This window comes from Lampetra planeri, chromosome 25 (genome assembly GCF_965212315.1).
Source record: "Lampetra planeri chromosome 25, kcLamPlan1.2.h2, whole genome shotgun sequence".
Lineage (NCBI taxonomy): Eukaryota > Metazoa > Chordata > Hyperoartia > Petromyzontiformes > Petromyzontidae > Lampetra > Lampetra planeri.
Window position 1 is genome coordinate 1,141,205 of NC_136131.1, and position 14,812 is coordinate 1,156,016.

General features: G+C 50.1%; 1 protein-coding gene across 1 annotated transcript in view; it reads left to right on the forward strand.

The window, feature by feature from the left end:
* ASB3 (ankyrin repeat and SOCS box containing 3) overlaps positions 1-14,812 on the forward strand; it is a 44,152-nt gene that overhangs the window by 26,223 nt on the left and 3,117 nt on the right. The window contains exon 7 of the mRNA XM_078605887.1: positions 13,579-13,845. Coding sequence (XP_078462013.1) covers positions 13,579-13,845 — 267 coding nt within the window. The remainder of the gene's footprint in view (positions 1-13,578; positions 13,846-14,812) is intronic.

Sequence of the window (14,812 nt, forward strand, 5' to 3'; positions counted from 1 at the left end):
AGAGGGGTGATCGTCTCTGTGTGGTGGTCTTAAATAGACAGAGGGGGGGGCGGAGGCAGAGAGGGAGGAGGGTTAGAGAAAAAATTAGCATATCAATGAGTGGTCAACGTCTGTTGACCACTCATTGATATGCTAATTGTGTTGCAATCGAAACGTCGTATTCTATTATTTAATTTAATTCATTATTTTATCTTTAGACGTGACTTAACCGAAAGAAACAAATAATAATTCCTGCAGTCACGAAAGTTCTAAAATTAAGATTAAAGTTGATGACTTTATTCGCTAATTTCTTGTGTACTATAAAGGCGACACCGTATGTTTGTTTGGTGTTTTCTTCTCTTCCGGAGCAGAAGATGTGGTGTTCGCTCGATATAATCTTTTTTGTTCCAGGCCATTTAGTTTCGCTTAGACCGATTATGTTGATTTCAAGTCGATCCATTTCTTGTATGACATTGGCTAGTTTTCCTGCTTGAAGTAGACTTCTAACGTTCCAAGTTGCTACTTTGAAAGGGTTCTTTGACACAAGCTCGGAGATTCTTAGCACCCCTGTCTTATTTAAAGGACGCCGATACTCAGGGCCTTTGTTGATTTTGCTTGTCATCATTGAAGTTTTCAAGGGAGGAATAATCCAAGTAGTTTCCCGTTGCTTTCTTGGATCACAATTTATTTGAAAAGGTCATGTGGGGACCTTTCGAAACGGGTTTTGTCTGACGTCTCCACTGAAGTCTTCCCGCCTTGGGTGACCCTTCTGAGAGCACTAGGCTCTCGACGGTATAGCGATCAGCTTCTCAGACGTACACAAACTCTCTCGCCGCGTTAAGGCACCGTTTCTCGAGAGAGCTAACTTAGCAATCTTTGAAATACGTAATCGACCAGGCTATGCGTTAATTGTGTGTTGACCGACTCTCTTTGTTGTATTACATAACATTTCGATATTTTGCTAGGTTATTTAATTTAGTGTGTTCTTTCTCCCTCTCTCCTAATGTTCAAGCCTGCGTACTTTACTACGCGTTCTTCGTACTCATTGACATGTTAATTTTTTCTCTAACCCCTCCCTCTCTCTGCCTCCGCCCCCCTCTGTCTATTTAAGGCCACGCCACAGAGACGATCTCCCTCTCTGTGCCTGTGTTACTCTCTCTATGTATCTTGGTGATATCTGTCTGCTTATATGTCTGTCTATAGTTTTCTGGTTAGATTTTTTGTTGATATTTAATTTATACCTGATGATGATTGCGTGTGTTGCAATCGAAACGTCGTATGCTATTATTTAATTTATTCTTTTATCTTTATACGTGACTTTACCGAAAGAACCAAAGAATGAAGTGAATATCTGAACTGGTCCTGCGAATCCAGGACCAACTCAGCCTTTAATGAGTAGCTGGTGCTGTGTGCAAACATCGCCAATGGGAAGACATATGCGGCAAACCAAGTTCACAGCCACACCACCTCCTCTTGTTCCAATTTGGCATTCATAGATTCTTAACAGCTTTTGATACAACAATCTGAAAAGGTCTACAGGGAATCTTTGTCTCTGTCTTTGTTCCTCCAAACTCCTAATGTTGTGACTACAAAGACTGAGCTGTTATTTCTGTTTTTGTTGGCCGAAGGCCCTTACCTGGTTTTAAACATGATGAGTACTTAACGTGAGGGGCGGCGCCACTGTGGTGAGATGTTATCTCGCTCGCCTGGTATTCAGGAGGGTTCGATCCCGACCCTGAACGCGTGTATATTTGGAGTTTGCATGTCTCTCTCCCTGTGTTCTTGTGGATTTCTCTCCGGTTCCTCCGGTTTTTCCCTCCATATTTAGAAACATGTGTTTAAAGTATTCGGCTGCTATTAATTTCTACACTATGATAAGCCACTTCGTCGAGCTATCAGTTGTGGCCAGGTTGCTTCTGAAAAGGAGCCATATAGCTCAGTGGGCCTTACCTGGTAAACTAGAAAAAATATTGTTTTGTTTAAATAGTTTATAGTTCATCAGTTTTAGTTATGTGTTTGCCTTCAGCATAAAGAGCATTCTGTTAAAATAAAATTTTAAACCCTATTTTGTTGTATCACTTCTAAATAATTTTAAACTAATTCTCGAGACACTGATAACTTCCAATAGATTACATTTATTAAAATAATATTTGAATACAAAAACAGCTCGATCTGTTCACGCCATTCTCCCTCTGCTGTCTACATGTGTAGTGGTGATACGCGCTGGGGGTATACGTCGTGTGCCAGCGCGTATGTACGGGTGTGTGTGCGGTGACGCGCGCTGACGGGGAGGAGCAGGCGTCAGCGCGGGTGGGGGTAGTGCTGCTGATTGGCTGTGTGCCGGTGACGCGCTGAGAGGGAGTGATCGGGCGCCATTGCGCCTGGGCCTACTTTTGGCGGGAACGGCGAGCGCCACGTGGTGGTGGGGTCCCAAGCGCGCGCATCGACGTCATCAGCGCGTGATGGGCTCCGCCATTTTACGTCTGCCGCTGAAGCCGCCATCTTACACAACGACGGAGAGGCGGAGAGGAACCACGAGGCGGATGACTTCATTTTTCAGCAGCGTCTGCCCACGTTGTCAGCCTTCAAGGCGGAAGGCGGAGACTGGGGCCAATTTCAGCGAAGGTTTTTGGCGCATCAAGAGATGTCCGCGTGGTGCGATGCTACGGCGCTGCGGGCGTTGCCTGCCATGCTGGACGACAACGCGCTCGCGGCCTTCAGGTCCGCACGGAAGTCGGACCGCTCCACGCTGAAGGATGCGCTGGGTCTGTTGGCCAGGGTCTACGGACCTCCCTCGGCGTGCCGCCATCATTTCTACGCAAGACGAAAAGCGGCCACGGAGACCGCGCTGGCCTATCGCACGGCCTTGCTGGCTCTTGCCGATGCTGCGTTCCCTCGGATGGACGAGGAGGGCCAAGACGCGATGGTTTTGGAGCAGCTGCTTAAGTTGGCGCAGGACCTGGGGGTCCCTATCAACACAGCTGACGAGATTGATATTTCTTCTTTGAGAGTCGCCACGAGTATTCAAGCGCACGAGGCCCTACAACGGAAACAAGGAGTTGGTTGCAACGCTGCCGTCGTCGCAGCTCCGGGTTCGGTGGTCACCGAACCCCAAGTCGTCAGCCCACGAGAGGAAGCGTTCGCCGCGGGACGACCAGGGGACTGGAGGCCGGGGGCTCGGTCGCCTCTGCGATCGGGCCGAAAGTCGGAGCAACCGAGATCTACTCCGACCCTCGTCACGTGCTATAACTGCGGCCTCCGGGGCCACGTGGCGTCCGGGTGCCGCGCTCCGCGTCAGCGCGCCATGGGGGCTCGGCTGGACGACGACCGAGAGCCCAAGTCATCTCTACAATCCCCGGCAAGTCGCGGCACCTCACACGCTCGGCCTGTATACTCGACACACATGGGACGCCGCGTCGCGGCGGAGGAGAGCCGGTTAAGGTTCGGGGATTCGGTTCGGCGAGAGGGGTTCGGCCGGGACCAGGGAGATATTGAATGGGCGGAATTGGGGCATAGAATTGTGGCTGCTTCGGCGGGTTCGTCCGTTGTTACGGGATCTATTGATGGGGTCGAGATTAGGGTGTTAGTGGACACGGGGGCGTCGGCAACTATTATATCGGACCTCATTTATAATATTCTTCCAGTCCAATGTCGTCCGCTGCTCCCGGTGGATGTGCCATTTTACGCCGCTAATGGGGGATCGTTGGGCATTATCGGTCAGATTAGGGCGTCCATTTGCATTGGAGATATCAAATTGTCGGGACCCGTTTTCGTTTCGTCTTCTTTGGCGGTTCCTTGTCTTTTGGGCACTGATTTTTTGGCTAAAATGCCCATCAAAATTCTTATCGATCAACGATGCATTGAACTGCCATCGGGTCGCCGGATTGCATTTTTGACGAGCCCTACTGACATTCGGACGGCGTGCGCTACGATACAAGCGGTGGCGACACAGACCGTGCATGTGCCCCCGGGTTCACAGATGTTAATTCCCCTCCGGTTGCGGAAACCATGGGTGAGGGAGGCTTCGGAACAATGTGTGCTTTTGGGTCCTTCTAACAAGGCTGTCGGGGGTCTTGATTTATCCGTGGCTCACACTTTGGTGCGGGCTGACAGGGATCCGTTTGTAATGGTTTTGAACGCGGGGTCGCGGCCAGCTGTCATTCAACAGGGCACCGTGCTGGCTCACGCGGCGCGGGTCCCTGTGGATGATGGGTTGGTTGCGCAGGTGGGCTCGAGCCCCGCGCAGAACGTTGAGACAAGGGAGGACCTTGAGTGGGTCCATTCGCTATGCGCCGCCTCGGACGATTTGTCGGCGGTGCAGTTGGGTGCGCTGCGCGAGTTGCTCATAGAATTTTCTGATGTGTTCAGTAAACATAAGTATGACATTGGGTGCACGAATTTGTTGCACCACCACATTGAAACGGGCGATGCGGCGCCGGTCAGGCTAAATCCCTTCCGACTGAGTCCTGCGGAGAAGGAACATGTTCAGTCGGCTGTTAACGAAATGTTAGAAGCCGATATTATTTCGCCCTCCTCCAGCCCGTGGGGAGCGCCTATTGTGCTGGTTAAGAAGCAGGACGGGTCCCTGCGATTCTGCGTTGATTTCCGTCGCCTGAATAAGATCTCTGTGGCTGACGCGTATCCGCTCCCCAGGATGGATGAGTCCCTCGATGCATTGTCTGGTGCGCGATATTTTTCCACTCTTGATTTGTTATCGGGGTTTTGGCAGTTGCCACTCGACGAAGAGTCGAAACCTAAGACAGCATTTCGGACTCCAGGGGGGCTGTTCCAGTTTAACCGGTTACCCATGGGACTTCACTCCTCTCCAGCGACGTTTCAGCGACTTATGGAGTTGGTTTTGTCGGGCTTGCAGTGGGATACATGCTTGATTTATATGGACGATGTCATTGTTTTCAGTAAAACATTTGAAGAACACCTCCAGCGATTGAGAGGGGTGTTCTTGCGCATGCGATTGGCTAAACTAAAATTTAAACCGACCAAATGTCACCTCCTTCGTAAGTCGGTTAGATATTTGGGTCACATTGTCGATTCTTCGGGGATCTCCACCGATCCCGCGAAGACGGATTGTGTCGGTTCTTGGCCGACACCTACGTCCGTTTCCGACGTGCGTAGTTTCATCGGGTTTGCTTCTTATTACCGGCGGTTCGTTGAGCACTTCGCCACTATTGCAAAACCCTTGCACGCTCTAACGGCGAAGGGAGTGAAGTTCAAATGGGGACCGGAGGAGGAAGCCGCGTTTCGCTCCCTCCGGGACGCCTTGGTGGGTGCCCCACCCTTGTGTTATCCCGATTTTACGAGTCCCTTTTTGCTGGACACGGATGCTAGCAACACGGGCATTGGGGGGGTGCTATCCCAAGTCGTCGGGGGTGTCGAAAGAGTTGTCGCCTACGGTAGTAGGGTGTTGTCTCCGGCGGAGCAGCGCTACTGCGTCACCCGTCGCGAGCTGCTTGCCATTGTCTTTTTTGTGCAGCAGTTCAGACCATATCTCTATGGTCGTCACTTTACAGTCCGAACGGACCACGCGGCGCTACAGTATTCATTGAGGGTCGCCCAACCCTCGGGCCAGTTGTCGCGGTGGTTGGAAGTCCTCCAGGACTATCAGTTTACGACTACGTACCGTAAGGGGTTGCGACACACAAATGCCGATTGCCTGTCGCGGTTGTTGCCTTGTAATGAATGCGCGTGTTTGTCGGGATCGGCGCGCTGTAAACCGACGCTTGCGGGGGAGATGGGGGCACTGGCTGCGACAGCGGGCGCACCGATCGTGGATGATTCCACTGCCTCTCAGGGTCGGGTCTCGCTGCTCTCGTTGTCGCTCAGCGAATGGGGCCGTCTCCAGATGGCGGACAGCTCGCTGCTAGCATTGCGCCGCAAGGTGGGGGGTCCCGAGGGGGACCAGGAGCGCACCGGCTCCTATGTACTTAAGCAGGGCATGTTATTAAGATGGGACAGTTTGTCCCAGCGGAACGCACTCGTGGTGCCTTCCGCTGTACGGGGGAGGGTTGTCTTGGCGGCCCACGAACGCCTCTTGCATTTGGGAGTTAACAAGACGCTTGCCCTGCTTCAGCGTGACTATTACTGGCCGGGAATGGGAAGTGATGTGGTAAATATTCTGAAGGGGTGCGTTGAGTGCGCCAGACGTAAACCACCGCCCGTGGCAGCTAATCCACCGCTGCAATCTATTCAGGTCTCGCGCACTAACGAGCTCGTTGCACTCGATATTTTGGGGCCCTTCCCAGTCACGCCGAGAGGGAATAAATACTTGTTAGTGGGGGTCGAATACTTTACCCGATGGCCTATGGCGTGGCCTCTCGCTAACCAGTCGGCAGCGGCTGTGACGGACGCCTTCGTCCAGGGCTATGTCCTGGACAAGGGGGCTCCCGAACGCCTGCTGACCGACCAGGGTAAAAAATTTTCGAGTAAATTGTTGCAAGAGGTGTGCGATCTGTTGGGTACCAAGAAGGTGCGTACCTCCCCGTACCACCCACAGACAGACGGGATGGTGGAGAGGCTTCATAAAACCTTGACTTCCATGCTGTGCCAGCAGGTGTGTGAGGCACATGTAGATTGGGACCTGCAGGTCCCGGGGGTCCTTGCCGCGTATAGAATGGCCCCCCATGCAGCTACGGGGTTTTCCCCATTCTATTTGATGTACGGTCGGGAAGCTGACCCGCCAATGGAAACGCAACTTGGCCTGTCCGCTCTACGAACTAATTCTAAATTGGCAGAACATATTAAGTTTAATATTCACAAGCTGACAGAGGCGAGGGAGGCTGCACGGCTTAATTCGCGGGCTCGCCAAATTGCTAATGAACGGTTGCGGGCACGGAAGGTGTCCATGCACGAATGGAAACCAGGTGACAGGGCCTGGCTGCATTGCCCTCAGGCACCCTTGGCTACGTCGCCTAAATTGTTGAGACCGTGGAGGGGACCCGTGGAGGTCGTGCGCGTTGCACGGCCCCAGTGCGTTCAGATAAAGTGGGGAAAGCGCCGTTGGTACGTTCACCCCTCCCGACTGAAACCGTTCTCGCCTCCATATGGCCTCCCCTTGTGTCGTGAGGGCCGAGCGTGTGACGTGACTGGCGACCCAGAGGGGGAAATGTCTCTGCCTGATCCACACGTATTTTCGCCTGATCTGCTCCCAGGTGTCTCGGAACTGACAGCTGCCGACCACCGGCGGCCGGATCTCCGCGGCGGGGCCGGCCCTTTCAGGCCCGTTCCGCGCCGTCTGGAGCTGCCGGAACCGCCGGACGGTCGTCAGTGTCCCGCCCCATACGACGGACCAGCCAGACGGACTCGCGCCAGGTCGCGCTACTTTGTGCGTGACCCGCCTCGTGAGGAGTCGGGGCAGTTGGAGCGCCTCGTCACTGCGTGTAGTCGCAGGGACGCTGGGCGCGTTCGTTTTCTGGAATTCGCGTGTATTGTGTTGTTGTTGACTTTTCTTGTGTTCGTTGTCAATTTGTACATAGTTCTTGTTGTTGTTGTTGTTCTTGTTATGTTACGGGGCACACTGGGGGGTTACGGGGTTTTTTTTTTGGGTTGGGTTGTCGTCTTATCGTTGCGGTTGGTTGTTGTTAGCAGCCGGGCCGGCTGCGAGCTATGTGGGAGGGGGTGATGTAGTGGTGATACGCGCTGGGGGTATACGTCGTGTGCCAGCGCGTATGTACGGGTGTGTGTGCGGTGACGCGCGCTGACGGGGAGGAGCAGGCGTCAGCGCGGGTGGGGGTAGTGCTGCTGATTGGCTGTGTGCCGGTGACGCGCTGAGAGGGAGTGATCGGGTGGCAGCGCGGTGTGATTGGTCGATGAGTGGAAACACGCGCTGGGCGGAAACGGATCGTAGAGATAGCGCATGGTGATTGGGTAACTGAGGAGCGGTGCCGACGTTGAGGTCCGCATCCGCTCCGTCTCCCGGGAGGAAGGGATATATAAGGTGATGCACAGAGGAGTAGAGGGAGGAAGTGGAACCATCTAGGAATGAAGACGAAGGTGCAGAGATAGAGCCCGGAGAGGAGAGTAAGGGAGAGTAATGTAGAGTAATGGAGAGTAATGTACAAGGTGTAGCCAGAGAGAGAGAAAGGTCTACACGAGCCGAGTAATGCATACGGTGTAGCCAGAGAGAGTGTAAGGTCTACACGAGCCGAGTAATGCATACGGTGTAGCCAGAGAGAGTATAAGGTCTACACGAGATAGGTACTGAAGAGTGTGTAGCCGGAGATGTAAGGTCTACACGAGACGGGTACTGAAGAGTGTGTAGCCAGATGTGTAAGGTCTACACGAGACGAGTGAAGAGTGTAGCGGAGGCGTAAAGTCTACACGAGACGAGTGAAGAGTGTAGCGGAGGCGTAAGGTCTACACGGGACGAGTGAAGAGTGTAGCAGAGGCGCAGAGTCTACACGAGACGTGAGAAGAGTGTAGCCGAGACGCGGAGTCTACACGAGGCACAGAGAGCCAGCAGCACAGAGTCTACGGGAGTTGAGGGAAGTGTGGAGCGGAGAGAAGAGGTCACGAGTTGTACCGTTGTATGGTGACCGTACTGTGAAGAAGAGAGGACACGCGTTGTATCGTTCAAGTCAAGATTTAATAAAAGAAGTGTGTTCCCGTCAAGGAGTTTCCTGCCGTCATTTCCAATACTTCACATGCACACTGTCAGCACTTCAGACAAAGCATCACTGATTTCATTGACCTGATAAAAGCCTTTGACACAGATGCCCACAGAATCTTGCATTCGAGATTACTCCTCTGTGAAATTAGCTCAACCGTTGAGCCTCATATCCCATTAAAGGAATCTCCTACTATATGTAGGGGATGCATTATTGGAAAATGCTACTTAACTCAAAATTATTTCAAGTGAATCCTAATATTCACAGAGACATAAATGTTAAAATCAGGGGTTGCATTCCAAGCCAACATTTACAGAAAAAAGTTACTCAACTAAATGTCATGAAGTACATACAAATGCATACGATTATAAGTTAACATACATTTGAACTCATGATAAATATAATCGATGAAATAGCACTTAGATATGATTTAAGAGCTTGCTGATCAAGGCCTCTTGGGGTGAGCTTTGGTCGAGTTATGCAGAAGCAGAAGGGGCATGATCACCCACCTCTTCATCTGACGATGAAGCTGGAACCACAGGAATGTTCACCAGTGGAAGCTGCCTCTCCTTTCTAAACCTTCTAACTTGATTGTCGAATGTTTAAAACAACTGCTTCCAAATAAATACAAGCCTCTGCCAATACAGTTGATCATCAATTATATATCCGGCGCGCGATTATCTGGTGGTCCCGGACCGATCCTGTGAAAACAGCAAAACCACTTCAAAGGCTGTGTAACCAGTCCGGCGATTGGCACCATGTGCATGACAACAAATTTAGTTATGCTTGATTTCAGTGTTAAATATTATAGATAGTATATTATACATTACATACAACGTAAACAATTAATATACCTCATGAGGCCTCCTTTGCCAGTAGCAAATATAATAGGTTTTTCCCATTTTTCTGGCAACAAAACTGAAACCTTTTTACAACGAATCATGTTTGCATTAACCACAATACCTGCGAACAGAATGCAAAAAAAAACACACTCTGATAATGTATGCATTGTCCTTGAAATTGTTTGGTCCACACCAGAGACAGCTTTTCTTAGAACCTAGTCTCATATCGTGTTTGACCGGATGACGCCAAAAGGCGCACAACTCAAAGACAATGCACTATCAGAAGGGGAAAAAACCTATTATATTTTGCTACTGGCAGAGGAGGCCTCATGATGTAAATGCTTACCCCGAGCCCTCGTTACTCTGAGAAGATGGGTACAAACTGAGCAATCATTGGAAGGACGTTATCAACCAGTTTAAGTCATAATTGGCGATGATGTTCCAATCCTTCCACCTTTTGATGTTAGTTGTGCTTCACGCCTATTTCAAACTTGTGCTTTCACAGTCACTTCACACGCCGACCCCTTGGTTGCAGCTCTACGATCTTCCATTATTAACATGCTAATCTCTCTTTAACATGCTAATTTTGATTGGTGGAAAAACCAACCACCGTCGGGTTGGCTGCCCATCACTTACATTATCATTGGCTGCTGACATTTGGGCTACGCCCATTTCAAAACCTTATAGTTTGCCTTGGAAGCTAACCCCCCCTTTTCCTGAAGACGACTGCTTGTGTTGCGATCGAAACGTCGTAATTTTTTGTTATTTTTTGTTATTTTCTTTGAACCTATCTACGTGACTTTACCTAAAGATTCTGTGGAGTAGTTTTGTCGGTAAGCTGACTGGAAGGAGCAGTAATTTGGGGAGGGAGTGATGTGGGGTTTTAGCTGGGCGAGGGCGAGTCTTTCGAGGAGTTTTAGAGAGGTTCGAGAGATTAGTGATGGGACGATAACTAGACGAGTCATCAGGGTCGAGACTTGGTTTCTTTAACAGGGGGGTAACCAGGTCAGATTTGAGGTTGGACGGAAAACACCCCATAGAGAATGAGGCATTTGCGATGTTCCTGATCATGATGGCGAGTTCCGGAGCACATTGCTTGAACAAGGAACCTGGGAGGACGTCGAGTGGAGATGACTTCATGTGAAGTGATTGAATCAAAGAGAAAACGTATTTTGAAGACACCGGCTTGAACGTGGTTAGAAAGGTGTCTGGGTGAGTGACTACAATTTCAGAAAACAGGAGCGGGGTACAATGGTGCGATGTGAGGGAAGACGTGCAGAACTTTGTGATGGTGATCAGCTTGTTGGTGAAGTAAGTTGTAAAAGAGGTGGCAAGTTTCAGTGAGGCCAGTGGATCGCTAAGGTGAGGGACCCTGGTGCTACCAGGATGTAGAAGATTCTTGAGGTTTCCAAAGGATGCTTGGTTTTCCGGTAGCTCTTTTCATGCGCTCTTCAATGTAGGAGGAACGTGAGGCAAGGATAAGTTTGTTCGTTTTCCTGCAGGCAACTCTGTAGGCAGCTCTGTAGGCAACTCGATCAGCATGAAGATCACTGCGGGATGCGATCCTTTCAAGGCGCCTCCTGATTCGCTTAGCAAAGATGGCATCTTTTGAGAGCCAGCGAGTGTCGTGGGAAGGCTGCCTCGTGGTTCGTGGTTTTAATGGAGCCAGCTTGTTCAGCACCTCCCTCAGGTCAGCTTCTAGTTGAAGAGCGCAGACAGTTGGATCGGATGATGGGGATAACATTGAAGGCGAGTTTGCGAGGAGGTGCTGTAGAGTGGAATACTTGATACCCTTGAAATTACGGGAGTGGCGGGTGGATGGTGATTGGCTTGGGAATTTGAAGGGAAAATAGTATGAGGTGGTGGTCGGAGTAACTAGTTTGTAAAACTCCCAGTGCAGTGATGCATCGATCCTGGTCAAGTTCCAGAACCAGGTCGAGCATACTCTCAACATTTGTTGAGGAAGCTCTGGTGGGGCCTGAGTTGGTGATGACCAGGTTATGGCAGGCCAGGGTTGACTCGAGGTGGCTGTCAATGGAGGCTGGGGTATTGCCAGGGCAATTAAAGTCTCCAGTCAGCACGAGCCTGTGAGATGGGTTAGGAATGAGGTAAATAAATTCGGAAAGCTCGTTTAAGAAGGTAGTGATGCTGCCATCTGGAGGGCGATTGATGGAAATGATGAAAAAGCACTCTGTGTTAGTAGTGAGGGACACGGACTGGACCTCAAAGGTGGTGGGAGCCATCGCTAGATAGAGCTCTTTAATTTTCAAGTGTGCATTGTAGACGACCGCCAAGCCACCACCCCGCTGGTTACCGTCTTTTCCCGCATATAGCCGGTATATAGTCCGCATACGCATATAACCCGCAGACACATATACCCCGCAAAAATAGCGTTTTGTGTAAAACAAATTTCAGATAGCCTGCACCTCCATATACCCCGCATATGCATTCATATATTTAACGTTGTTACCGCAGCTTAATTCCATCATATTAATACGAAGTTTACATTTGTAATACATTCCACTATCAATTGTAAACATTAAAATCATAACGTGCACAAATAAAACAAACTAACCAGGAACGAGTTAACTTAAAACAGTAAATAAGTAACAAAAGTAAATATCCAATAAATAAGTAACACATAACTGGTAGATAAGTAAGTACAGTTTTAGCACTGGTAGATTGCGCACTGTGCAGACAATAGTGGCACTACGGTAACGCCGTTGCCCCCCCCCACCTCTCTCGCCCCAGCTGCCCCACCCCCCACCTCTCACCTCTCCCTCTTCCAAAATCTCCCGTCGCCACCGCAGATCTTGCTCTGCCCCACCCCCCACCTCTCTCTCCCCCCAGCTGCCCCACCCCCCAACCCCCACCTCTCTCTCTCCCCCCAGCTCTCCCGTCGCCGGTAAACAGTGCGCTAACTTCAAACGTTGTCGTTTTATTGTACAAACAATTCATTTAAAACGTGATAACATGTGCAATTTTAGTGTGAGTGGTTTATTCAGCAGTGCTTTAGTCAAAGGTAAGTGTTGCATAGTGGATAGTCCTACCATGATTTTTTTTTACGAGTTATGACATGGCACACGTGTAAAATATTTTTGGGATAGCCCGTAACTCCATATACCCCACAGGGTCTTGTTTTGTTTGTAAAAAGTGGTATACCCTGTGGGTTATATGCGGGAAAATACGATACTTGCGCGAGGTTTATGAAGACCTTTGTATCCCGGGGGCGCGACTTCCAAAGAGATGGCTGGCGGGGAGTCTGGCCTGCACCAGGTCTCGGTAATAAGCAAAAGGTTGATGTGGTGGTCCAAGATGGTATCGTGAATCAGGGCTGATTTGTTGGTAATGGAGCGTAAGTTAAGTAGGCCGAGGCGGATAGGTAAAGGTGGATGTGAAGATCCGAAGAGGCGAGGCATCGAGAGATCAGAGGAAATAGCTGGTCGAAGGTTGACCTGTGAACAGCGGCCCCTACCGCCTCTGCAACCATGGTGTTGATATAGTCTCTGATGTTGACCTCGAAGAAGCCCGAGGCCAGAGAGCGTCCTCAGGAGCACGGATTCCAGGTGCAGGTGATGAAGAGATGGTGCATGTCGAAAGCCCTATTATATCAGCCCATGCTGTACCGGTGGTGGTGATGGAGGGGGCCAGGATTTGGGTGGACTGCGATCAGCGGCTGTGCTGCCCGGAGCAGCAAGTTCAGATAGTGGTGCCCAAGATCCACGCCGTCAGCACGTGCTTCCCCGCACGTGGAGGGTGCGTACACGCCTACGTAAACACTCGTTGAGCATGTATGCGGGCGGACACGACCACGCACGCAGCGCGTAGAAAGTAGCGGCCAGAGAACACGAGGTCCAGTGAAGTAGCTGACCACGCGCCGTGCTCCAGCTCGCAGGTGATGCAACCAACTAATAGGCGGCGGTTGAACTTACTACTCTCGGTCCAAACAGGCAGCTGGACATATGGACAGGTTTGTTCTTATCTCTGAAAGTCGTAAGTATAGGAGTCCCTGTACCTTCAAATTACTCAAATGGGATTATGCATAACAGTAGCATTACCCCCCTACTGAAAAACAACTTGACACTCAATCTTTCTTCAGGAAACAAGCTGTTACCCCTGTTTGCCATTTCCCGCAGCTCCTCCAAGCTGGTGGACATCTTATTGGAGTTTGGTGCAAGTGTGACGACCTCGCACCTGGAGCTGAGTGTGAGGACAGGACGGTGCCGGCTTCTCAGCCGCTTGCTGCAGAGTGGCTGTGCCCTACCCTCCACCTGCGATGCCGCGAGCCGCCTGTTCAGCCGGGAGGTGTGCGCTCGCTCTGGGAATGGACTCTACCGTCAATGGCTGCCACAGCTTCTGCTCGCTGGATTTGACGTTCAACTGCTGCTCCGCTGCCCTGACCGGTAACATACCCCTCCCCCTGAGCGCAATGGACACTTTTACGTTGAGAGGGAATAACGATGAGGATTTGTTTTTGATGTTGCACCTCTACGCCGGACATCTTATCTCATCTCAACACATTTGGAAGGGCACCCCAGTGGCAGCTGTCTTTTGGTCATAAGGTAACTCAACACCTGGCCTGCAAACGAGCATTAGTCATTAGCTGATGGTGATTCCTGTATACAAATGTTAAACATTTGCAGGTAATGTTTCATTTGCCTACTCTTGCAAATGACGTCACGGAATCTTGTAATCTGTCTGTGAAGCAGACGGTGCTTAGCATTACGGTTATCACTCCCACCGTATTAATTGGGGAGGCCTCTACATTTGAACTGTGAACCTCTGCAACAAAGGGCGAACGCTCGACTGTGTGGCCATGTCACCGCCCGCAGTCCACAAGCATTGGGTTAAGCAATCCTGATTGCTGGTGAGACACTCATTGTCGAAACCAGTCTACAACTGTATTGCATTGAACCACTGCTGCTGAAAATATTCACTCCCAGAAGGCTGTGCGGCTAAATGGGATGTGTAAATTTAAAACAATTGTGGAGAGACAATTACGGGAATAGGCGTTTTATTATAAACATGAGCTTCTTTGCCTGTCCTAGGACAGAAGCTGTAATATTTACGAAAACATTTAACAGAGTATAATTGTATCTTGTGTAAATTTAATGGCAGTGAATCTTGCACGAAAGTATGTCAAACACTTCACCGTATTTCACTGTAGCACTGTATTAATAGAAGTGAATCTGGCACAAAACGAATTCATAAAACACTTCACAGCAGTTCACTGTAGAACTATTAATGGCAGTGATTCTTGCACAAAACTACGCCATAAAACACATGACTTCATGTGACTGTAGCACTGTATATAACTGACCTTCAATTTGTTCAAATTCACTGCTCTGATACTTTATTCTCTTCTGCTTT